This window comes from Amblyraja radiata, chromosome 39 (genome assembly GCF_010909765.2).
Source record: "Amblyraja radiata isolate CabotCenter1 chromosome 39, sAmbRad1.1.pri, whole genome shotgun sequence".
NCBI lineage: Eukaryota > Metazoa > Chordata > Chondrichthyes > Rajiformes > Rajidae > Amblyraja > Amblyraja radiata.
The window spans coordinates 15421996-15446405 of record NC_045994.1 but is presented as its reverse complement, the minus strand read 5'-3'; the positions used below and the strand labels follow the sequence as shown (position 1 = coordinate 15446405).

Genomic DNA, 24410 nt, shown 5'->3' with positions numbered 1-24410 from the left:
GCTGCAAGCGCTGTAAGGCAGCAACTCTACCGCTGCGCCCTATGCGGTGGAACGGTCAGGGACGGCCCTGCCAGTTTGCGAGGACGGGAGATGATTTAAGGATGGTTCTTAGAAGAAAAATAGGCAGCAGGCACTCTCTGTGAATCTCTCGCATGGGGGGGGACGATGAATCAGGCTGACAGCTTGCTGTGAACTGGACCTCGCTGCAGCGAGACTGGAGCAGAGGGCGTCAAGAGACTTAGGAATGAAGGCTGCAATCACCAGCCATGTCCCACACAGCTGGAGCCTGTGGGTAACATCATTACATCGACCAGTACAGGCTCACACACCTTACTGGAGTGGAATTAGGCCATTCGGCCCATCGAGTCTATTCTGCCATTCGATCATGGCTGATCGCTGCCTCCTCATCCTTTTTTCCTGCCTTCTCCCCATAACCCTAGACACCCGTTTGAATCAAGAATATGTCTATCTCTGCTTTTAAAATATCCACTGACTTGGCCTCCACAGCCCTCTGTGGCAATGAGTTCCACAGATTAACTCATTGTACAGGGTCTTGGTGAGACCACACCTGGAGTATTGCGTACAGTTTTGGTCTCCAAATCTGAGGAAGGACATTCTTGCCGTAGAGGGAGTGCAGAGAAGGTTCACCAGACTGATTCCTGGGATGTCAGGACTGTCTTATGAAGAAAGACTGGATAGACTTGGTTTATACTCTCTAGAATTTAGGAGATTGAGAGGGGATCTTATAGAAACTATGGCCATGTTGTACAACTGTGACAGGCTGTCCCAACCTCTATGTTCAGTGCCCTGACTGATGATGGCCAGCCAACATGCCAAATGTCTTCTTCACCACCGTAAGTTTCTTATAGAAACTTACAAAATTCTGAAGGGGTTGGACAGGCTAGATGCAGGAAGATTGCTCCCGATGTTGGGGAAGTCCAGGACAAGGGGTCACAGCTTAAGGATAAGGGGGAAATCCTTTAAAACCGAGATGAGAAGAACTTTTTTCACACAGAGGGAGTTAGATGTGGCCCTTGTGCCTAAGGGGATCAGAGGGTATGGAGAGAAGGCAGGTACGGGATACTGAGTTGGATGATCAGCCATGATCATATTGAATGGCGGTGCAGGCTCGAAGGGCTGAATGGCCTACTCCTGCACCTAATTTCTATGTTTCTATGTTTCTATGTCATCGGTGGTCACTCGAAACGTGTATGACTGCCCTCTCATGGAGGACGCCAGTGCGTGACTTTGTTTAACATGGGGAGACTGGTGCACAGACAGCCATCACACGGTCCTTGACAGATCTGGGTCAGGATCCAGTGGCGTGGAGCCCAAGACGAACGCAGACCCTTTTCTGCTGCAGCCTTCATCCGCCTTCCCAGCTCTTTAGTCAGACTACCCTCTGACTAAAGAGGTTCCTCCTCACCTCCTTTCCAAAAGAGCGCCCTTTAATTCCCCTTAATGACCTCTGGTCCGAGACTCTCCCACCAGTGGAAACATCCTTTCTATCAGTCTGAAGAAGGGTCCCGACCTGAAACGTCACTCATCCGTGTGCAGGAAGGAACTGCAGATGCTGGTTTAAACCAATGAAAGGCACAACATGCTGGAGTAGCTCAGTGGGACAGGCAGCATCTCTATCTATGCCTTTCCTTATTCCGTATGTTGCAATGAGGTCCCACCTCTTTCAGGTGTCAGGGGTTATGGGGAGAATGTGGTTAGGAGGGAGAGATAGATCAGCTCTGAGTCAATGGCGGAGCAGACTTGATGGGCCGAATGGCCTAATTCTGTTCTTCTCACTGAACACTGCTTGCAGACCCATTTGTTGCTGAAATCAAACTGCACCGATCTCACTCTTATGATTTTGCGATCTCACTCTGATCACTTATGACGTTTGAAGAATCATTCCCCGTGTCTGCTGTCAGTTGCTTCGATTTCAGATCAATGACGCCTTGTGTTTAGAGTCTGAATAGCAATCACAAACAGAAGAAAAACTTCCATTTTCAGTAACAGATGAAAATCAATAAACAGCAGATAAAACCACAAAGGGCTGCAGTGAATCAGCAGCTCAGGCAGCAGAGTTCTCCGGAGAGAAGGAATGTGTGATGTTTAGACATTCCTTCTCTCCAGAGACGCTGCCTGTCCCACTGAGTTACTCCAGCATTTTGTGTCTATCATTGGTTTAAACCAGCATCTGCAGTTCCTTCCTACACACGGAAAGAGGTCGGGACCCTTCTTCAGACTGATTCGAAACTGGGTTCATCCATGTTCTCCAGAGATGCTGCCTGGCCCACTCAGTTACTCCAGCACTGTGTCTTGTTCTAAACCAGCTCCTTGTTTCTAATGGACAGCAGATGCTGGTAATTTGGAACTAAGCGTTTCGATGGTCACTGGGACTTCTGTAACGTCTCCTTTCTTTCTGCCCCCGTATCCCCGACCCAGACAGAGCAGGAACACCAAGCCTCCACAGCCACATACATCTCAACATTTCCCTCAGCTCCAACAAGATTCCCCTCCTCGCCCCTTCCATCCCCTTCCCACCCATCCCCTCCCCTTCCCCTCCCTCCCCTCCACTCCCCACCCTTTCCCTCCGCTCTCCTTCACTTCTTCTCCCCTCCTCACCGCTCCCCTTCCCTTTCCCTCCACTCACCACCCCTTCCCATCATTTGCCCCTACTTCTCCTCCCCTCGTTTCACCTCCCCTCCTCTCACCACCCCTCCCCTCCGCTTCCCTCTCCCCTCCCCTCCCCTCTCCTCCTCTCCCCTCCCCTCCCCTCCCCTCTTCTCCCCTACCCTCTCCTCACCTCCCCTCTCCTCCTCTCCCCTCCCCTCTCCTCACCTCACCTCCCCTCACCACCCCTCCCCTCCACTCTTCTCCCCTACCCTCTCCTCACCTCCCCTACCCTCTCCTCACCTCCCCTCTCCTCCTCTTCCTTCCCCTCTCCTTACCTCACCTCCCCTCACCACTCCTCCCCTCCACTCTCCTTCACATCTCCTCCTCTCCCCTCTCCTCCTCTCACTTCCCCTCCCCTCCGCTCCCCTCTCCTCCTCTCCCCTCCCCCCTCTCCCTACTCACCTCCCCTCCCCACATCACCCCTCCGCTCCCCTCTCCTCACCTCACCTCCCCTCACCACCCCTCCCCTCCTCTCATCCTCTCCCCTCCCCTCTCCTCCCCACCCTCCCCCCCTCTCCCCTCCCTTCTCCTCACCTTCCCTGCCCTCCCCTATCCTCCCCTCTCCTCACCTCCCCTCTCCCCAGCTCACCTCCCCTCACCTCTCCTGTGCGTAGGATAGTGTTAAAGTGCGGAGAACGTTGGTTCGATGGGCCGAAGGGCCTGATTCCTCACTGTATCTCCAAACTAAACTAAACTAAAGAAGATACAACAGTTGTGGCAACATTTAAAAGGTATTCGGACAGGTACATGGATAGGAAAGGTTTAGAGGGATATGGGCCAAATGCAAGCAGGTGGGGCTACTGTGGATGCGACTCTTTGGTCGGCAGGGACAAGTTGGGCCGAAGGGCCTGTTTCTGTACTGTTTGACTCGATGACTCTTTAAGGAAGATAACATGTTTTGTATTTTGAAATGTAAGCCTTCAGTTCCCTGAGCTGAAATTAAGATGCAAAGAAGGGGAACTGCAGCTTTTTAGCTATATCCGTATTATAATAGTCTTAATTATACACTTGTAGCCAAGGTTTTTGTTCTTGCCTGTCAGATGTTTCTGACACTCTGGGTCCCACCACCCACAACATCTACTGAGCCTTGGCGGGTGAAAATACATGCATATGGAAAAGAGAAATGGTCGGCTTGAATGCATTAGTCTACCCTGGAGATCCCTGGTTGTCAGAGATTGATGGGGCACTAAACACGTGGCTGAGGGAGGCACGGAGTAAAGTCTTGGTGCACACAATGACCTAATTGAGGAGCTTACTGAATGCAATTCAGCATCGTGTTGCCTAATGCCCCTGTCCCACTTAGGAAACCTGAACGGAAACCTCTGGAGACTTTGCGCCCCACCCAAGGTTTCCGTGCGGTTCCCGGAGGTTTTTGTCAGTCTCCCTACCTGCTTCCACTACCTGCAACCTCCGGCAACCACCTGCAACCTCCGGGAACTGCACGGAAACCTTGGGTGGGGCGCAAAGTCTCCAGAGGTTTCCGTTCAGGTTTCCTAAGTGGGACAGGGGCATTTCTTTATATACACTGGCTCTGAGAGTTTTTGCTTGTCTACGTTCCAGCTCATGAATTTCTTTAAGGATTTCAGTCTGGTTTATTGTCATGTGTACCGAGGTTCGGTGAAAGGTTTTTAAGAAGGAACTGCAGATGCTGGAAAATCGAAGGTAGACAAAGGTGCTGGAGGAACATAGAAACATAGAAAATAGGTGCAGGAGTAGGCCATTCGGCCCTTCGAGCCTGCACCGCCATTCAATATGATCATGGCTGATCATCCAACTCAGTATCCTGTACCTGCCTTCTCTCCATACCCCCTGATACCTTTAGCCACAAGGGCCACATCTAACTCCCTCTTAAATATAGCCAATGAACTGTGGCCTCAACTACCTTCTGTGGCAGAGAATTCCACAGATTCACCACTCTCTGTGTAAAAAATGATTTTCTCATCTCGGTCCTAAAAGACTTCCCTCTTATCCTTAAACTGTGACCCCTAGTTCTGGACTTCCCCAACATCGGGAATAATCTTCCTGCATCTAGCCTGTCCAACCCCTTAAGAATTTTGTAAGTTTCTATAAGATCCCCCCTCAATCTTCTAAATTCTAGCGAGTACAAGCCGAGTCTATCCAGTCTTTCTTCATATGAAAGTCCTGCCATCCCAGGAATCAGTCTGGTGAACCTTCTCTGTACTCCCTCTATGGCAAATGATGGTGGTAGCAGAATTAGCTCAGGATGCTTCCAGTTTCCCAGCCCTGCGACGTGGACACTTCTGCTATGGGGTCAGTGCAAGGTAAAGCCAGCAAGGTCCTATCAAGGATAGTCACCAAAGAGGTAGATAGAGGATCAGCACTGCTCAAATGATTAAAACAACTCTTCACATCTTAGTGTCGGGCTAGATCTCAACGACTGAAAAATATTCCAAGACAATTCCATCACCAAGTCCTCGATACCTTGGGATTTGATGCAAGGCTGATATCTGGAGGGAAGGAAATGTCAATGTGATTGAGTCCGACTGAAGAAGGGTCCCAACTTGAAACATCACCCGTCTTTCCCTCCAGAGATGGGGAGAAGGCAGGAGAATGGGGTTAGGGGGGGAGAGATAGATCAGCCATGATTGAATGATGGAGTAGACTTGATGGGCCGAATGGCCTAGTTCTGCTCCTATCACTTATGACCTTATGACAACATTGACTTCTAAAGTATGAAGCCGAACCATGTTCTCCAGAGATGCTGCCTGACCCGCTGAGTTACTCCAGCACGTTGTGTCTTTTTAAAAAATAAACCAACAACTGCAGTTCCTTGTGTGGTTTCCCAATTTGAAAAAAAAGATGAGCGTTTTGGGCAGATCATGAACCCAGAGATGTGTAGCAGCGAAAGAAGCCATGAGGTCCATCACATTTGTATGTGGTGTACTGTCAATGCAAGCTGCTGAAGTTATTGATTGATAATTAGGTGTTGTCTTCCTATTCTAGGATAATGGGCCAAAGTTCAATATCTCCAAAGAGCAGAGACATTGCCTTCCCGAGGTAAGTCCGATTTGTACTTTGCAACAGGGCAAGGAAATGCAGAAATTGGGGGATGGGACCAATGGTGTAGATCTCCTTGGGGATAGCATGGACACGCCGGGCCGAATGGCCTCCTGGTGAATCATTTTAATGTATGAAGGACGAAAGAGTGACGCTATTTTTCTCTTACAGGCACAAGTCCCGACTCTGAATCAGGACAAGATTAAAGACATGGATAGAGTAACAAGCTACACAAACCCAAGGAATGGGAACTCCTTTGGTACATGTCTCTGTGCCAATGTGGCCTGGGTGGCCATTTCCAGTTTGGCCATAACAATCCTGACATCATAGGAGCCTCAAGGAGCCTAGAAGAATTCAGGTTTCCACATCCATTCCGACTTAATTGAGAAATATCCCCCCGGGGGGAGAGAATGCAGACTGAATTTTACTGAATTTTAAAGAAGAGAGTGAAGGAGAGAGAGAGTGAGAGTGCGAGAGAGAGAGAGAGAGAGGGGGGGGGGGGGTGAAAAGTTGTGTTTGTTTGCTAAAAGTGTGTGACAAAGAGTTGTTTCCCAAACCATAGGCTTATCATGGAAACAACGTTACAAACCGACTCGGACCTTGGCTCTTAAGTGAAGGAACTGCTGTCTCCATGCACCGGGCTGGCTGCCCCAGCACTGTGTCTTGGCCCCCCTGGGGGAGTCACCTTGCTGTCACCTTGTTGGGCTCCAACCTCCAGAGCCTTGCGATCTGAGCAGCGCGTGCCACGTCACAACAGCTCAGGTGAAAGGAAAGAATTGTGATTCCAATTCAGCGAACCCCACTGCTGTGGGGCCCATCATGGTTGTGTCAAACTACAGTTCAGTTAATCGCGCGCCTGTGTGTGTGTGCGTGTGTGTGTGTGTGTGTGAGTGTCTGTGTGTGAGCGTGTGTGCGCGAGTGTGTGTGTGTTTGTGTTTGTGTGTGTGTGTGCTTGAGTGTGTGTGAGCGTGTTTGTGTGTGTGTGTGCGTGGGTGTGCGCGAGTGTGTGTGTGTGCGTGTGTGCGTGTGTGTGTGCGTGTGTGTGCATGTGTGTGTGTGTGCGTGTGCGCGAGTGTGTGTCTATGTGCGTGTGCGCGCGCGTGTGTGTCTGTTTCCCGCCATCCATCGACCACAGACCCCTCTGTGATTGGGGACTCCCTGGTGTGTTTGAGCTCACACTGTTTTCTACACCCAATATCATTTATATCTAGAACATATGAGTTCTGTCCATGTGAAAAATGTTTCTCCCTTTGTTTTCCAACTTTCTAGACGAGTGTCTCATGCAGTGGTAGATGTACACCCTAGCTTGCTAGGCTTCTGCAAGCTTCCTGGTTAATTATACTGTCAATGTATAGTGTATTATTTCAATGACATAAACAGGAATATATCTATAACAAGAAAACGTCTCGGATTCATGGCTGATTTATTTTTGCTTGTTCAAGCGGAATTTAATTAAGACAATCCACTGGTGGAATGGTTGAAAGAGAAATGGTCAAATATCTTCATTCGGCATCTGAGAGGTGATTTTGGGGTACAAGGTCGTGTAGGAAGGAACTACAGATGCTGACATAGACAATAGGTGCAGGAGGAGGCCATTTGGCCCTTCGAGCCAGCACCGTCATTCAATGGCTGATCATCCCCAATCAGTACCCCGTTCCTGCCTTCTCCCCATATCGCCTGACTCCACTATTTTTAAGAACCCTATCTAGCTCTCTCTTGAAAGCATCCAGAGAACCTGCCTCCACCGCCCTCTGAGGCAGAGAATTCCACAGACTCACCACTCTCTGTAAAAAAAAGTGTTTCCTCGTCTCCGTTCTAAATGGCTGACCCCTTATTCTTAAACTGTGTGTGTGGCCCCTGGTTCTGGACTCCCCCAACATCGGGAACATACCGAAGACGGACACAAAATGCTGGAGTAACTCAGCGGGCACTCCAGCAATGAACAGGCAGGAGACTGGGAATCCTCACAAGTCCCACGGAATTCCTGGTTCCAACTTCAGTCAAAAACCTTTCTTCTCTGGATCAAAACCAAGTGTGAAACTGCAAAAATATTTTGTATAACAAACAGGCGACATATTATTTCTCAAGACATTGGGGAACATTGTTAATAATATCACAATATAATAAAGCTCCAATTTTCACAGTGTAATTTCAATGAGTGTCTGCCACAATTTCATGCCAATTCACTCAAATTGGCAGAAGCACATAATGCAGCAATATCTTGCGATATAAACCCATTAAATGGGTCATATTTCCCTTGGCCGGAAATTGTCGGACAAAATATAAACAGTGTTTCAACTGCTTTAGAGAAACAGCATTGAAACAGGCCCTTCGTCCCACCGAGCCCATGCTGACCATCGATCCCCGTACACTATGGAGTATGGAGACCTCAATGGAGTTTGGATTAGGTGCTACAAAAATGCAGAGGCCATCAGCACAGCGCTGCTGATGCCCAGAGGGAGAAATAAGGAACTGCAGATGCAGGTTGACAAGAAAAAAGGCACAAAGTGCTGGAGTAACTCAGCGGGTCAGGCACCATTTTTGGAGAACTTGGATAGGTGACATTTAATATGGGAATCCTTCTTAAGAAGGGACATTAATGGGTTGCATTTCGGGTCATGTTCAGACTGAAGAAGGGCCCCGACCCAAAATGTATCTATCTAGTTCACCAGAGATGCTGCCTGACTTGCTGAGTTATTCCAGCACTTTGTGTCTTAATAGACAATAGGTGCAGGAGTAGGCCATTCGGCCCTTCGACCCATGGTGAATGACCAGTGGGATAGTCAGTGTTGAATAACCATCATGCAGTCAATAGTGTGTGTAACGGAGGACTTATTTATAAAATTGTTATTCCTTCAGAGGATTTGAGCATTGGGCTAAGGACAGTACGTGAAGCACAGGGTTAGATATACTAGTGAAGATAGTACAGAGGTTTACTCCCTGATCATTGCAGTATGTATGTGGGGAAGGCACACCCAAATATCCCATCCACGTACCTGTCAAACAGTACCTGCCTCAACAACCCCCTCATTCTTCAGCCTGAAGAAGGGTCTCGACCCAAAATGTCATCCATTCCTTCCAGAGATGCTGCCTGTCCCGCTGAGTTACTCCACATCTATCTTCCGTTTAAACCAGCATCTGCTGTTCCTCCCGATACACTGGTTCCATATAACTACCACCTTTTGTGTAAAAAAAGTAGCCCTTCTGGTTCCTATTAAACCTTTTCACCCTCACCTTAAACCTATGTCCTCTGGTTTTCGATCCCTCTATACCAGGTAAAAGACTCTGTGCGTTTACCCAATCTATTCCTCTCATGATTTTGTACATCTAAAGCCCCTGTTCCACTTTCCCGAGTTACTCACGAATTCTCCCGAGTTTTCCCCTTGATTCAAACTCAGGGAATGTCTGTGCGGTTCCCGGAGGTTTTTGTCAGTCTCCCTACCCGCTTCCACTACCTGCAACCTCCGGCAACCACCTGCAACCTCCGGGAACCGCACGGAAACCTTGGGTGGGGCGCAAAGTCTCCAGAGGTTTCCGTTCAGGTTTCCTAAGTGGGACAGGGGCTTTAGATCACCACTCATATTTTGGCGGACCATGGAATAGAGTCCTAGCCTGCTCAACCTCCCCCTGTAGCTCAGGCCCTCAAGTCCTGGCAACATCCTCGCCCTTTGTTGCGCCCATTCCAGCATAACAGGTTGGCTCAGTGTCGGGGCGATGTTGGCGGTATTTGGTTCCCTAGCCTGTGTTCGCATCTTGTAACGGAATTGATTAAGATCCAGAACAAAAGGGCAAGAAGAAATCAGCAAAATGAGACATTGAATGCCTAGAGCAAATTATCGAAACTGTGTTGTTGGAATTTAATTCTTAACTGCACATCACATCCATATCCCCTGCTTAGTCATTAGTCCTCACAAACAGTATGTGGTACAGCGAATCTCTGGCAATGCTTTTAACAAGCACTTCTCTGCAATTGTCTTTGAAATGGTTGTTAATGCTGAGAGTACATTATCATATTTACATTTCCCCGGAGAAATGTACAAAGAATGCAAGGGTAAGTAGATGGTGTACATTCAACAAGGTATTTCCCAGAATATTTCCCCTTTTTTGCTGAGTCTGCACGCTGAGATCAGATTGCAACAGTGAAGTGGGGATCTTCCAAATCAGTTACCTTTGCAACTGAAGAAGGGTTTCGGCCCGAGACGTTGCCTGTTTCCTTCGCTCCATAGATGCTGCTGCACCCGCTGAGTTTCTCCAGTATTTTTGTGTACCTTTGCAACAAAGATCTGCCTGTGAGATCCTGGGACAATTTTGAGCTGGGGTGGTTAGAAACATAGGAAAAGGGTATTTTTGAGGTAACTATGAAGGTATTTGATCAGGTCGATACAGCGGAGCTACATAGAAAAATAAATGCAGGAGTAGGCCATTTGGCCCTTCGAGCCAGCACCGCCATTCAATATGATCATGGCTGATCATCTAAAATCAGCACCCTATTCCTGCTTTTTCCCCATATCCCTTAATTCCTTTAGCCCTAAGAGCTAAGTCTAACTCTCAATAGACAATAGGTGCAGGACTAGGTCATTTGGCCCTTCGAGCCAGCACCGCCATTCAATGTGATCATCCACAATCAGTACCCCGTTCCTGCCTTCACCCCATATCCCCTGACTCCGCTATTTTTAAGAGCCCTATCTAGCTCTCTCTTGAAAGCATCCAGAGAACCTGCCTCCACCGCCCTCTGAGGCAGAGAATTTCACAGGAAACATTCTCTCTTGAAAACATCCAGTGAATTGGCCTCCACTGCCTTCTGTGGCAGAGAATTCCACAGATTCACAGTTCTCTGGGTGAAAATGTTTTTCCTCCTCTCAGTCCTAAATGGCCGACCCCTTATTCTTCAACTGTGAAACCTGGTTCTGGACTCGACCAACATCGGGAACATTTTTTCCTGCATTTAGCCTGTCCAATCCTTTAAGAATTTTATATGTTTCTATCAGATGAGCAAACCAAAGCTGAATACAATACTCACCACCCTTGGCCTTATGGCCATGTTGTACAACTGTGACAGGCTGTCCCAACCTCTATGTTCAGTGCCCTGACTGATGATGGCCAGCCAACGTGCCAAATGTCTTCTTCACCACCGTAAGTTTCTTATAGAAACTTACAAAATTCTGAACGGGTTGGACAGGCTAGATGCAGGAAGATCGTTCCCGATGTTGGGGAAGTCCAGAACTAGGGGTCACAGTTTAAGGATAAGGGGGAAGTCTTTTAGGACCGAGATGAGAAAGACATTTTTCACACACAGAGAGTGGTGAATCTGTGGAATTCTCTGCCACAGAAGGTAGTTGAGGCCACAGTTCATTGGCTATATTTAAGAGGGAGTTAGATGTGGCCCTTGTGGCTAAAGGGATCAGGGGGTATGGAGAGAAGGCAGGTACAGGATACTGAGTTGGATGATCAGCCATGATCATATTGAATGGCGAATGGTGCAGGCTCGAAGGGCCGAATGGCCTACTCCTGCACCTATTTTCTATGTTTCTATGTATCTATGTATCTACCTGTGATGCCACTCTTGGGGAGCTACAATTAATCTACAAACCAAAAGGCAATTGAATGTCTTTGGAACATTCAAAAGAAACCAGAGCACCCGTTGAAAACCCACCCAGGTCACGGGGAGACAATAGACAATAGGAGCAGGAGTAGGCCATTTGGCCCTTCGAGCCAGCACCGCCATTCAATGTGATCATGGCTGATCATCCCCAAACATGCAAATTCCGTACAGACAGCACCTGCAGTCAGGATTGAACCTGGGCGGGTATGTGTGTGTGGAATAGGGGGCACTGGCAGCAGCCTGTCGGCAGCGTGTCCGTTTTTTTTCAACTTTTTTAATTTTTTTTAATATGTTTAAAAGTCTGTTTTTAATGTTTCTTTGTGTGTTATGTGTGGGGGGTGGTGTGCGGGGGTAAGGGGGAAACCGTTTCGGCCGCCTCTTCCATGGAGAGGCGATTTTTTCAGGTCGCATCCCCCGTGGACTAACAGCAAGGATCGGCGCGGACGCAGCGTGGACTCTCGGCGCGGAGCGGGTGAGACCTCGCTGGAGGGGAGCGCTCCGTTAGCCCGAAGCCCGAAGCAGCAGTCTGCAGAGCTCCAGCTGGTGCGGCGTCTACAGCCCGGGATCTCACGTTGGGGACCCGGGTGGAAGAAGAAGCTTCCACCGCCGGCCCGCGGCCGTCTTCTACCGCGGGTGCGGCATGGACTTACCATCTCCCCTGGAGGGGAGCTTCGACCGCCGGCCCTGCAGACTGCGGTGCTTCCGGCTGCGGCACGGCAGGTACTTTAAAACTTTGACCGCCGGCCTGCGGCCTACACCAGCCTGAAGCCGCGGTCTCTGGTTGGGAAGAGCCGATCCTGGACTCACTTTGACTTTGTCCCTTACCATCTGGACGCCCGCAGCAACGGCTGTGGAGGGTGGTGGTCCCGACCACGGGGGAAAATGGAGGAGGACTGGCCAAGCTCTGTGCCTTCCACCACAGTGATGAATGCTGTGGTGGATGTTTGTGTAAAATTTTTATTGTGGTTGTGTTCTTTATTACTGTACCGCTGCTGGCAACCCAAATACCACCGACCTTGGTTGTGTGGCAATTAAATTATATCAATTATATCAATTATCAATAATGGAATATGCATAACATGGTGAGTCAGCAACTCCACCTCACCTTGCCTTACTTATGCAGGTCAAGGTGAGTTACTGAGTATTGGTTACCCTGACCTAATGCAGTCCAAACTGTCTTCCGAGTGTAAACACAACCTTATATCATCACTGTGGGCACAGGTCGAACACAAACGCTGTCCGACAGTCTGCCGTCTTGATAATGGGGATAAAACAGAATCTATGGTTTTCTCTGACAGGCTCGTGTTAAATCTACTGTCTTGAAAAACGAATAAGCGCATTCCAAATTGCAGGTACTATTGGGAAAATTACAGAGGATAAAAATCTGAAACAAAGACCGGTAAGGTTGGAGATTCTCAGCACGTTCTGCCAGAGAGATATTTCAGGTATCGGAACTTCTGTGGACGACAGATGGCACAATGGGCTAAGTGTTCGGCTGGCAACCGGAAGGTAGCTGGTTCGAATCCCGCTTGGAGTGCATACTGTCGTTGTGTCCTTGGGCAAGACACTTCACCCACCTTTGCCTGTGTGTGAATGTAATTATGTGAAGCACTTTGGGGTCAATGCAAGTTGACTAAAAATGTGCTATATAAATAAAGAAATTTAAATTTAATTTAAATTAATTTAATTTAATTCTATTAGAACAGAGGTAGATAAAAGTGCTGGAGAAACTCAGAGTGTGCAGCAGCATCTATGGAGCGAAGGCCGAAACCCTTCTTCAGACTGAAGGAAATAGGCAACGTTTCAGGCCGAAACCCTTCTTCAGACTGAAGGAAATAGGCAACATTTCGGGCCGAAACCCTTCTTCAGACTGAAGGAAATAGGCAACGTTTCAGGCCGAAACCCTTCTTCAGACTGAAGGAAATAGGCAACGTTTCGGGCCGAAACCCTTCTTCAGACTGAAGGAAATAGGCAACGTTTCGGGCCGAAACCCTTCCGGGTTTCGGCCCGAAACGTTGCCTATTTCCTTCGCTCCATAGATGCTGCTGCACCCGCTGAGTTTCTCCAGCACTTTTGTCTACCTCCGCACTGAATTAGTATTTCAAGTTCAAGTTCAAGTGAGTTTATTGTCATGTGTCCCTGTATAGGACAATGAAATTCTTGCTTTGCTTAAGCACACAGAACATAGTAGGCATTTACTACAGAACAGATAAATGTGTCCATATACCATTGTATAAATATATACACACATGAATACATAAACTGGTAAAGTGCAAATAACAGAAAGTGATTATTAATAATCAGAGTTTTGTCTGAGCCAGGTTTAATAGCCTGATGGCTGTGGGGAAGTAGCTATTCCTGAACCTGGTTGTTGCAGTCTTCAGGCTCCTGTACCTTCTACCTGAAGGTAGCAGGGAGATGAGTGTGTGGCCAGGATGGTGTGGGTCTTTGATGATACTGCCAGCCTTTTTGAGGCAGCAACTGCGATAAATCCCCTCGATGGAAGGAAGGTCAGAGCCGATGATGGACTGGGCAGTGTTTACTACTTTTTGTAGTCTTTTCCTCTCCAGGGCGCTCAAATTGCCGAACCAAGCCACGATGCAACCGGTCAGCATGCTCTCTACTGTGCACCTGTAGAAGTTAGAGAGAGTCTTCCTTGACAATCCGACTCTCCGTAATCTTCTCACAGATGTTTTTGCGAAGGAAATAGGCAACGTTTCGGCACGAAACCCTTCTTCAGACCGATGAACATTAGAACAAATTCACAGAATCTACAAACCAGAAGGCAATTGAATAATGGAGTAGATGCAAGGAACTGCAAGTGTTGCTTTGCGAAAAAAAGACGCAAGGTGCTGGAGTGACTCAGCGGGTGGGGCAGCATCTCTGGAGAACTCCTGATCTAAAACGTCACCATTATGTATCTATACACTGTAAATGGTTCGATTGTAATCATGTATTGTCTTTCTGCTGACTAGTTAGCACGCAACAAAAGCTTTTCACTGTGTCTCTGTACACGTGACAATGAACTAAACTGAAACAGGTAGAAGGGAATGGAAAAATGGAGCAGGTTTGGAGGGTTGAGGTCTTTATCCTCTCTGTGCTCCTCTCTATAATGAACCTCTCTTTAAATTCACATCTGAAGACAGAACACGCCAAGGTACTGCTTACAGAAGTTGGAGGATAATGAAATATTCATGACACAGTGTAATTATAGAGTTGTAAATACTTCAAGGACTTGCATCCTGTCAGGCAGCCTTGAAGGCACTCGAGCAGGGCTTCTGTGCTTTTGTTAATGCATTCAACTTTCTTGATCAGACCCTCGTTTCTGCTGCTTAAGCCGACCATGGCTCAGTAGCATTCGGAGCAAAGTTTGGATCTGAGATTTGGGGAATTAAGAAGAACGTCACCGATGAAGAAACAATAGATCAAATGGACCCAAGACCATGTATCCAAATGAAGATTCTGCTTCAATCTGACCGGCATACGCAACGTGTCAGATAACGGGACCCGGGGGTGGGTTATTCCCACTGCAAGAGCACGTTGATGATTGGGCCTTGATCAGTCTCATTGTCACTGTCAGGCTTCAAGAATATTGTCACACGCACACACACACACACACACACACACACACACACACACACACACACACATGTACAGACACATACACGCACACACACACACACGGAGCCACACACACGCACACACACACACACACACACACACACACACACACACACACACACACACACACACACACACACACACACACACACATGTACAGACACACACGGAGCCACACACACACACACACACACACACACACACACACACACACACACACACACACACACACACACACACACACACACACACACACACACACACACGTATAGACACACGTGCCCACACACATACACACACAACCGCACACATACACACACACCCACAGACACATAGACACACACACACACACACACCCACACACACACACACACCCACACACACCCACACACACACACACACCCACACACACACACACACACACACACACACACACACACACACACACACACACACACACACACCCACATACACAAGCACACGGGCACGCACCCTGTACACTGTCACTATCCCAATCCCACACACGATGCACAGTTTACCATTTGGATCTAAGCCAATTCACCTGCAAACCTGGATGTCTTTGGGGAATGGAAGGAAACCGCAGCACCCGGAGAAAACCCACGCGGTCACAGAGAGAACGTGCAAACTCCGTACAGACAGCACCCGTAATCAGGTTCAAACCCTGGTGCTGCAACTCCGACAGAGTTACAGCACCAGAGACCCGGGCTTGATCCTGACTACGGGTGCTGTTCCTATGGAGTTTGCACGTTCTCACTGTGACCGTCCCTTTATTAGCTAAGGAAAGAAACAAACGATTAACTGGTGTTTAACAAGGAACTGCAGATGCTGGAAAATCGAAGGTAGAAACTCAGCGGGTGCAGCAGCATCGATGGAGCGAAGGAAATAGGCAACGTTTCGGGCCGAAACCCTTCTTCAGACTGATGGGGGGTGGGGGGGGGGGAGAAAGAAGGAAAAGGGGAGGAGGAGGAGGAGCCCGAGGGCGGGCGGATGGGAGGGTGGGAGGAGACAGCTAGAGGGTTAAGGAAGGGGAGGAGGCAGCAAGGGCTAGCAAAATTGGGAGAATTCAATGTTAATGTCATCCGGACGCAAGGTCCCCAGACGGAATATGAGGTGCTGTTCCTCCAATTTCCGCTGTTGCTCACTCTGGCAATGGAGGAGACCCAGGACAGAGAGGTCGGATTGGGAATGGGAGGGGGAGTTGAAGTGCTGAGCCACCAGGAGTTCAGGTAGGTTATTGCGGACTGAGCGGAGGTGTTCGGCGAAACGATCGCCCAACCTACGCTTGGTCTCCCCGATGTAAATCAGCTGACATCTAGAGCAGCGGATGCAGTAGATGAGGTTGGAGGAGATACAGGTGAACCTTTGTCGCACCTGGAACGACTGCTTGGGTCCTAGTTTGATCTTAGATTGTGTTTAGATCTTTAAATGATATTGCTGGAGAACAAACAGCATTTTGGAGACTGCTACTTAACCGTAACACGATTATTCATCCCTGGATTAGAATCATCAAATATTCTCGCCTCTGATGCTACAATGGATTAGCTTTGTCTGAAAAATAAATGCAGAAAAAGGCGTCTGCTGCACAACACATAGATTGTGACTGAGAACAGCCATCCCATTCCCTGCAGTAATACAGTTTGAATCAGAATTGAAAGAGTGCAATCATGTTCAATGCTATTTTTCAGTCACATAACGCTCGTAAAAAATAAAATACAATGGGATCGAATTTTGGGGCCATTTCTGTAATAGCTGGTCAACTTTATACTGGAAACAGAATGTCTGCCCTAAGTAATTTTGTTTTAAAATAAATTTGTGCGGTGAAACTCAGGAGTTCCCAGGTGAGCAGCTCAATTAGTTTTACCGATAGTTATTCAGGTCATAAAGCATTCAGCGATCGGAAATCTGTGACATTCTCGCTGGTAAGGACTAATGGTTCCACTGAAGAGGGACACAAAATGCTGGAGTCACTCAGCGGGTCAGGCAGCGTCTCTGGAGAAAAGGAATTGGTGATGTTTCGATTGGGGATGATCAGCCATGATCACATTGAATGGCGGTGCTGGCTCGAAGGGCTAAATGGCCTACTCCTGCACCTATTGTCTATTGTCTATTGTGTCTATCCACAGGTATGTGATCAAGTTCAAGTTCAAGAGAGTTTATTGTCATGTGTCCCTGTATAGGACAATGAAATTCTTGCTTTGCTTCAGCACACAGAACATAGTAGGCATTTACTACAAAACAGATCAGTGTGTCCATATACCATAATATAAATATATACACACATGAATAAATAAACTGATAAAGTGCAAATAACAGAAAATGGGTTATTAATAATCAGAGTTTTGTCCGAGCCAGGTTTAATAGCCTGATGGCTGTGGGGAAGTAGCTATTCCTGAACCTGGTTGTTGCAGTCTTCAGGCTCCTGTACCTTCTACCTGAAGGTAGCAGGGAGATGAGTGTGTGGCCTGGATGGTGTGGGTCTTTGATGATACTGCCAGCCTTTTTGAGGCAGCGACTGCGATAAATCCCCTCGATGGTAGGGAGGTCAGAGCCGATGATGGACTGGGCAGTGTTTACTACTTCTAATCAGACACAAAGGTTGGGATTTTCAGTGAGCAAGGGTCCATGACTCCGACCCTCAATTGGACAACTAGGCTCTTCGCACATCGGTTCATACCACGCAAATAATTAATTGGATGAAGTGTTGTTGGAGGAGGGATGGGGTCGGTGCAGGGATTGGATGGGATACACTATACGATGCATGGTGTGTCTACACTCTGAGAGAGGGGTAGCGGTGGACTGGGTTGGGACAATGGGAACAATTTATTTACATTTATTTATATAGCACATTTAAAAAACAACTCTCGTTGGCCAAAGTGCTTTACATTTGTTATAAGAATAATATAAACAAACAAACTACATACATATATACATATAGCCCTCGCTCAGTGGACGTCAGGAAAGGCTTGGGAGTATAGATAAGTTTTTAGTCTTGACTTTGGGAGGAGTCCCAATGCACTAATGGAGTGGGCGGAGGGGTACAGAGGTGTGGGGGAGAGTGGGAGATGGTGAATGGGGAATACAACAAGCCAACATCAGCTTTGATATTCATGAGTAGGAATATTAGATAACCGAGATTTTATTCTGTACAGACTTCATTATTTGATCTGAAGAAGGGTTTCGGCCCGAAATGTCTCTACTTCCTGAGAAGATTACGGAGAGTCGGTATGTCAAGGAGGACTCTCTCTAACTTCTACAGGTGCACAGTAGAGAGCATGCTGACCGGTTGCATCGTGGCTTGGTTCGGCAACTTGAGCGCCCTGGAGCGGAAAAGACTACAAAAAGTAGTAAACACTGCCCAGTCCATCATCGGCTCTGACCTCCCTACCATCGAGGGGATCTATCGCAGTCGCTGCCTCAAAAAGGCTGGCAGTATCATCAAAGACTCACACCATCCGGGCCACACACTCATCTCCCTGCTACCTTCAGGTAGAAGGTACAGGAGCCTGAAGACTGCAACGACCAGGTTCAGGAATAGCTACTTCCCCACAGCCATCAGGCTATTAAACTCAACTCAAACAAAACTCTGAACATTAATAGCCCATTATCTATTTGCACTTTATCAGTTTTATATCTTCATGTGTGTATATATTTATACAATGGTATATGGACACACTGATCTGTTCTGTATTTATGCCTACTATATTCTATTGTGCTGAAGCAAAACAAGAATTTCATTGTCCTATACAGGGACACATGACAATAAACTCTCTTAAATCATGAATCTTGAACTTGCCTATTTCCCTCGCTCCATAGAGCGAAGGAAATAGGCAACGTTTCGGGCCGAACCCCTTCTTCAGACTGAAGGAAATAGGCAACGTTTCGGGCTGAAACCCTTCTTCAGACTGAAGGAAATAGGCAACGTTTCCCCCTGATCCCTTTAGCCACAATGAGCGAAGGAAATAGGCAACGTTTTGGGCTGAAACCCTTCTTCAGACTGAAGGAAATAGGCAACGTTTCGGGCCGAAACCCTTCCGGGTTTCGGCCCGAAACGTTGCCTATTTCCTTCGCTCCATAGATGCTGCCGCACCCCGCTGAGTTTCTCCAGCACTTTTGTCTACCTTCGATTTTCCAGCATCTGTAGTTCCTTCTTGATCATCATTAGGTGTGCTTTCTGATCAATTACTTTGCAGTTGTTCTTCGAGATGAATGGTTCATTACAGGGTTCCCAAACAACATAAAGTGCAAATGTGCGTCCCCATTCCGATGTGCAGAGGTTGAAGGTGCAGGTGTTAGGCTCAGCAGCTGAGAGCCTCATGGGTGTGAAAAACAGTTATGCCTTTACCTTACACATTTTACAACCTCAGAATCTCCCCGAAGCTCTCGGCTATCAATTAAGTTGTTTGTAGCCACTGATGTAATCCGAGAGTAACAGCGGGTTCACACAGCTTGGTCACTGAGGGGCAGAGAGAGTGTCGCTGGTGCCCAGGGACTGATGCATGACTGGTATAATTGCTCAGCCAACTCTGGCGGGGGTCAACGTTACCGCAGGAGGCTTGGGATTAGTGGACGGAGAGCAAGAGAGGGGGAGTGAGATGTGAGAGAGAGAGAGAGAGGAGGAGAGAAAGTGAGGGAGAGAGTGAAAGATGGATAGAGGGGGAGAGAGAACGAGAAGAGGAAGAGGGGAAAGAAAAGAAAGAGAAAGAGACAAAAGAAAGAGGAGAGAGAGAGAGAGGGAGAGAGAGAGAGGAGGAGGAAAGAGATGATAGAGGGGAGAGAAAAGAAGAGCAAGAGAAAAAAGAAACAGGAGAAGAGAAGAGAAAGGAGAGGGACGAGTGAGAGAGAGAGAGAGAGAGGAGAGAGGAGACATGAGAGGGAGAGGAGAGGAGGAGAGAGAGAGAGAGAGAGAGAGAAGGAAGGAGAGGAGGAGAGAGAGAGAGAGAGAGAGAGAGAGAGTGAAAGAAAGAGAGAGAGAAAGATGACAGAGGGGGAGAGAGGGAGAGAAAGAAAGAGAAAAAGAGAGAGAAAGAGAGAAAGGGAAAGAGAGAAAGAGAGAGAGAGAGAGAGAGGTGACAGAAACACAGGTAATCTGCTCAAAATGTGGATTTAGCTTCTATCCACAAGGCAGAAACAGGCCCTTCGGCCCATCGAGTCCGTGGCGATCAGTGATCACCCTATACACCAGCTCTATCCTACACACTAGGGACAATTTACAATTTAACGAACCTAATTGACCTATAAACCTGCATGTCTTTGGAGTGTGGGAGGAAACCGGAGCGCCCGGAGAAAACCCACGTGGTCACAGGGAGAACGTACAGACAGCACCCACAGTCAAGATCGAACGCAGGTCTCTGGCGCTGTAATGCAGTACCTCTACTGCTGATCAACTGTGAATTCTTTAACTATATGAACAGCAGCTGGGATAATAATCTCATTTGCCGAGGAGGTAAACATTTGCAGTCTATTGAAAGATTGAATATTATAACAACACTGAATCTATTTGCTCTTGTTCCACGGAGAGCATTCTGACTCCAATGTTCAAATTCAATGGTGCGTTGAATTTCACAGCTCCACAGACCCGGGTTCCATCCTGACTACAGGTGCTGTCTGTGTGGAGTCTGCACGTTCTCCCAGCGATCGCGTGGGTTTCTTCGGGATGCTAAATAACCTACAAACCTGCGTGCCTTTCGAATGTGGGAGTACGAATGTCATATGAGGAAAGATTGAAAAGACTAGGCTTGTATTCACTGGAGTTTAGAAGGATGAAGGGGTATCTTATAGAAACATATAAAATTATAGTCTTAGAATTAAAGGGGAGGCCGTTTAAGACTGAGGTGAGAAAAATACTTTTTCACCCAGAGAGTTGTGAATTTGTGGAATTCCCTGCCACAGAGGGCAGTGGAGGCCAAATCACTGGATGGATTTAAGAGAGAGAGAGGCTAGTGGAATCAAGGGATATGGGGAGAAGGCAGGCACGGGTTATTGATTGGGGACGATCAGCCATGATCACAATGAATGACGGTGCTGGCTCGAAGGGCAGAATGGCCTCTTCTTCCCGCACCTATTTTCTATGTTTCTATGCACCCGGAGAAAAACCTACATTCGAAAGGCATGTGGGTTTGTAGGTTATTTAGCCCTATGCATATTGCCCCTAGTGTGGAAGGTACACAAAATTGCTGGGGAAACTCAGCGGGTGCAGCAGCATCTATGGAGCGAAGGAAATAGGCAACGTTTCGGGCCGAAACCCTTCTTCAGACTGATGGGGGGTGGGGGGGGGAGGGGGGGAGAAAGAAGGAAAAGGGGAGGAGGAGGAGGAGCCCGAGGGCGGGCGGATGGGAGGGTGGGAGGAGACAGCTAGAGGGTTAAGGAAGGGGAGGAGACAGCAAGGGCTAGCAAAATTGGGAGAATTCAATGTTAATGCCATACGGACGCAAGGTCCCCAGACGGAATATGAGGTGCTGTTCCTCCAATTTCCGCTGTTGCTCACTCTGGCAATGGAGGAGACCCAGGACAGAGAGGTCGGATTGGGAATGGGAGAGGGAGTTGAAGTGCTGAGCCACCAGGAGTTCAGGTAGGTTATTGCGGACTGAGCGGAGGTGTTCGGCGAAACGATCGCCCAACCTACGCATGGTCTCCCCGATGTAAATCAGCTGACATCTAGAGCAGCGGATAGTGTGGATGAGAATGTGGGATAACATAGAACTAGGGTGATCGATGGTCGGAGTGGACTCGATGGGCAGAAGGACTTGTTTCCACGCTGTAATCACTAAAACTGAAACTCTCGTGAAACAAATGCATAATCTGTGCGGGTTTAGGGGTAGCATGGTCTGCCTCTGACATTTGCAGAGAGGTTGCCGTGCTCACTTCAGCTGCCAGGCAACTCAAATTACAAGAATGATCACATTTCAGATGGGGAATCAAGAACCAGAGCACAAGTTGATGGTGAGAGAGACAAGATTTAATAGGATCCCGAGGGGCAACTTTACCACACAGAAGGTGGTGGGTATATGGGGAGATAGTTGAGGCAGGTATTATAACAGCATTAAAAAGACATTTGGACAGGTACATGGATAGGAAAACTTTAGTGCAGAAGATGCTTAGCTGTGTATATGGGACGACAGATGGCACAATGGGCTAAGTGTTCGGCTGGCAACCGGAAGGTAGCCGGTTCGAATCCCGCTTGGAGTGCATACTGTCGTTGTGTCCTTGGGCAAGACACTTCGCCCACCTTTGCCTGTGTGTGAATGTGTGTGAATGTGTGTGAGTGATTGGTGGTGGTCGGAGGGGCCGTAGGCGCAGATTGGCAGCCACGCTTCCGTCAGTCTGCCCCAGGGCAGCTGTGGCTACAGAAGTAGCTTACCACCACCGAGTGTGACTGAGGAGTGAATGAATAATGCGATGTAAAGCGCCTTGAGTATTAGAAAGGCGCTATATAAATCCCATCCATTATTATTATTATTATATGTGGGGGGTGGTGGGGGGGCTGTGGGGGAAACCGTTTGAATCTCTTCCCTGTGCGGGGACCCGACTATTCCCTGTCGGGTCTCGGATGTCGTTGGGCCTAACATCGTGGAGCCGGCGGCGACCTCCGGCCGGGACTAACCTGAGGGCTCCAGTTGCAGAGCCTGCGGAACTGAGATCGCGGAGCTGGCCGACTTCGGAGCGGGAAGAGCTGTGGTGGCGCGCGGCTGCGACCCGACTTTTGGAGTTCGGAGGCACCGGCCGCAGACCCGGTGGACGGGAACATCGGGAGCTCGCAGGTCCCTGGTGGGAGACCGCTTTTCCGAGCTCCGCAACGGCGACTTCTCCCGCTGGAATCGCGGGTTTGAGGACATGGGGCCTAACATCGCCCGGCGTGGCTTAAACGGCCTCAGGACTTACCATCGCCCGCCGGGGGCTTTAACATCGGAGCTCCAGTCGCCTCGACACTGCAGTGGGACTGCTGGACCGCGGGAGAAGGAACAAAGGGAAGAGATAAAGACTTTGCCTTCCATCACAGTGAGGAGATGTTGGAGACTCACTGTGATGGATGTTTATGTAAAACTGTGTTAAGTTTGGGTCTTGGATTGTTTTGTAATGTAAAAAACTGTAGAAATGATATTTCGTTCAAACCTAGGTTTGAATGACAATAAATAGCATTCTATTCTATGTAATATACTGACATTTACAAAAGGCCTTCTGCAAGGTTTTCCTTTAATGAATCATATGTGTTCATTGTATAAATAGTAGAATATACATGTATTGTTAACAGGCAAGGTAAGGAATAGCTGTACGGAGTGAAGGAAGTTGCTTCAGAGGGTTGGTGCAAGGACCAGTTGAGATTAATAATTCAGGTACGAAATAAACAAACTCAATTTGCAGTTCGCACATGATATTCCTTTACAGATGGAGAGTATTGTTGAGATCGCCAACACTGAAGAGAACTCTAAATATTGCAGTAGGGCATTAATAAACCCAGACTAGCGACAAATAACGGGCAGTGGAATCCAACCAAGATAAACGCAAAGTATTATACTTTGTGGGATGAATGTTTAGTTTCAGTTTAGGTTAGAAATACAGCGTTGAAACAGGCCCTTCAGCCCACTGAGTCCTCACTGACCAGCGATCTCTGTAGATTAACACTATCCTACACACACAAGGGACAATTTACTTTATACCAAGCCAATTAACCTACAAACCAAAGTCAAAGTCAATTTTATTTGTCACATGCACCTGAAGGTGCAGTGAAATGAATTTGCCAGCAGCGATACACTTAAAAAGAACGCACAATACACAATAAGATTTAACACAAAATTCTTCACTGTGGTGGAAGCCAACAAAATTCAGACAGTCCTTACGTCTTTGGAGTGTGGGAGGAAACCGAAGATCTCGGAGAAAACCCACGCGATCACACGGGGAGAATGAACAGACGGCGCCCGTAGTCGGGATCGGACCCGGGTCTCCGGCGCTGCAAGCGCTGTAAGGCAGCAACTCTACCGCTGCGCCAGGCAAGGTCATGAGGAAACTAGATATCTGGCTGAGGCAGAGGCACAACAGGGATTCGGGATAACAATATATCGATCGTCGAAAGCTGATCTAGTAGGACATGAAATAAAAATTAACTAGGCACTCGTATTTATTCCTGGAAAGTAGGGAACATATTTCATCGGTATCAAATACTTGGAGTCACTGGGCTGGTCTGGTCACCATATCATATAAATAGATATCGAGGGGCTGCAGAGGTCATTAATAAGCATTCACAAAATTATACTAGAAATCGAATGGCTTACACATAATGAAAAGGGGATTCCTTTCCTTTGAGGAAAGACTGAAGAGGGATGACCTATTAGAGACCTTTATCATTATGAAGGCTTTTTGTTTGTTGCCTGTAACATAGAAGGCCATTCGGCCCACTGAGTCTATGTTGGCACAGAACAATGCCATCAGTTCCATTTGCCCACTTCCAGCGACAATCAGTGGGAGCCATCACTTATTGTAATAG

At 47.8% G+C, this 24410-nt stretch overlaps 1 protein-coding gene across 3 annotated transcripts in view; it reads left to right on the top strand.

Moving 5' to 3' along the window:
• LOC116967261 (GDNF family receptor alpha-2-like) overlaps positions 1–15631 on the top strand; it is a 145137-nt gene extending 129506 nt beyond the window's left edge. Inside the window, exons 8-10 of one of the 3 annotated variants that reach the window (XR_004410190.1) lie at positions 5635–5688; positions 5860–6428; positions 15617–15631. Coding sequence is in view for 2 of the 3 variants with exons in the window: in XM_033013734.1 (XP_032869625.1) it covers positions 5635–5688; positions 5860–6018 (213 nt within the window). In the remaining variant the exon portion in view is untranslated. Of the gene's footprint in view, positions 1–5634; positions 5689–5859; positions 7092–15616 lie in introns of those variants that run through there. The other 2 variants (XM_033013734.1, XM_033013735.1) reach the window with 2 other exon arrangements.
• Positions 15632–24410: the final 8779 nt, after the last annotated feature.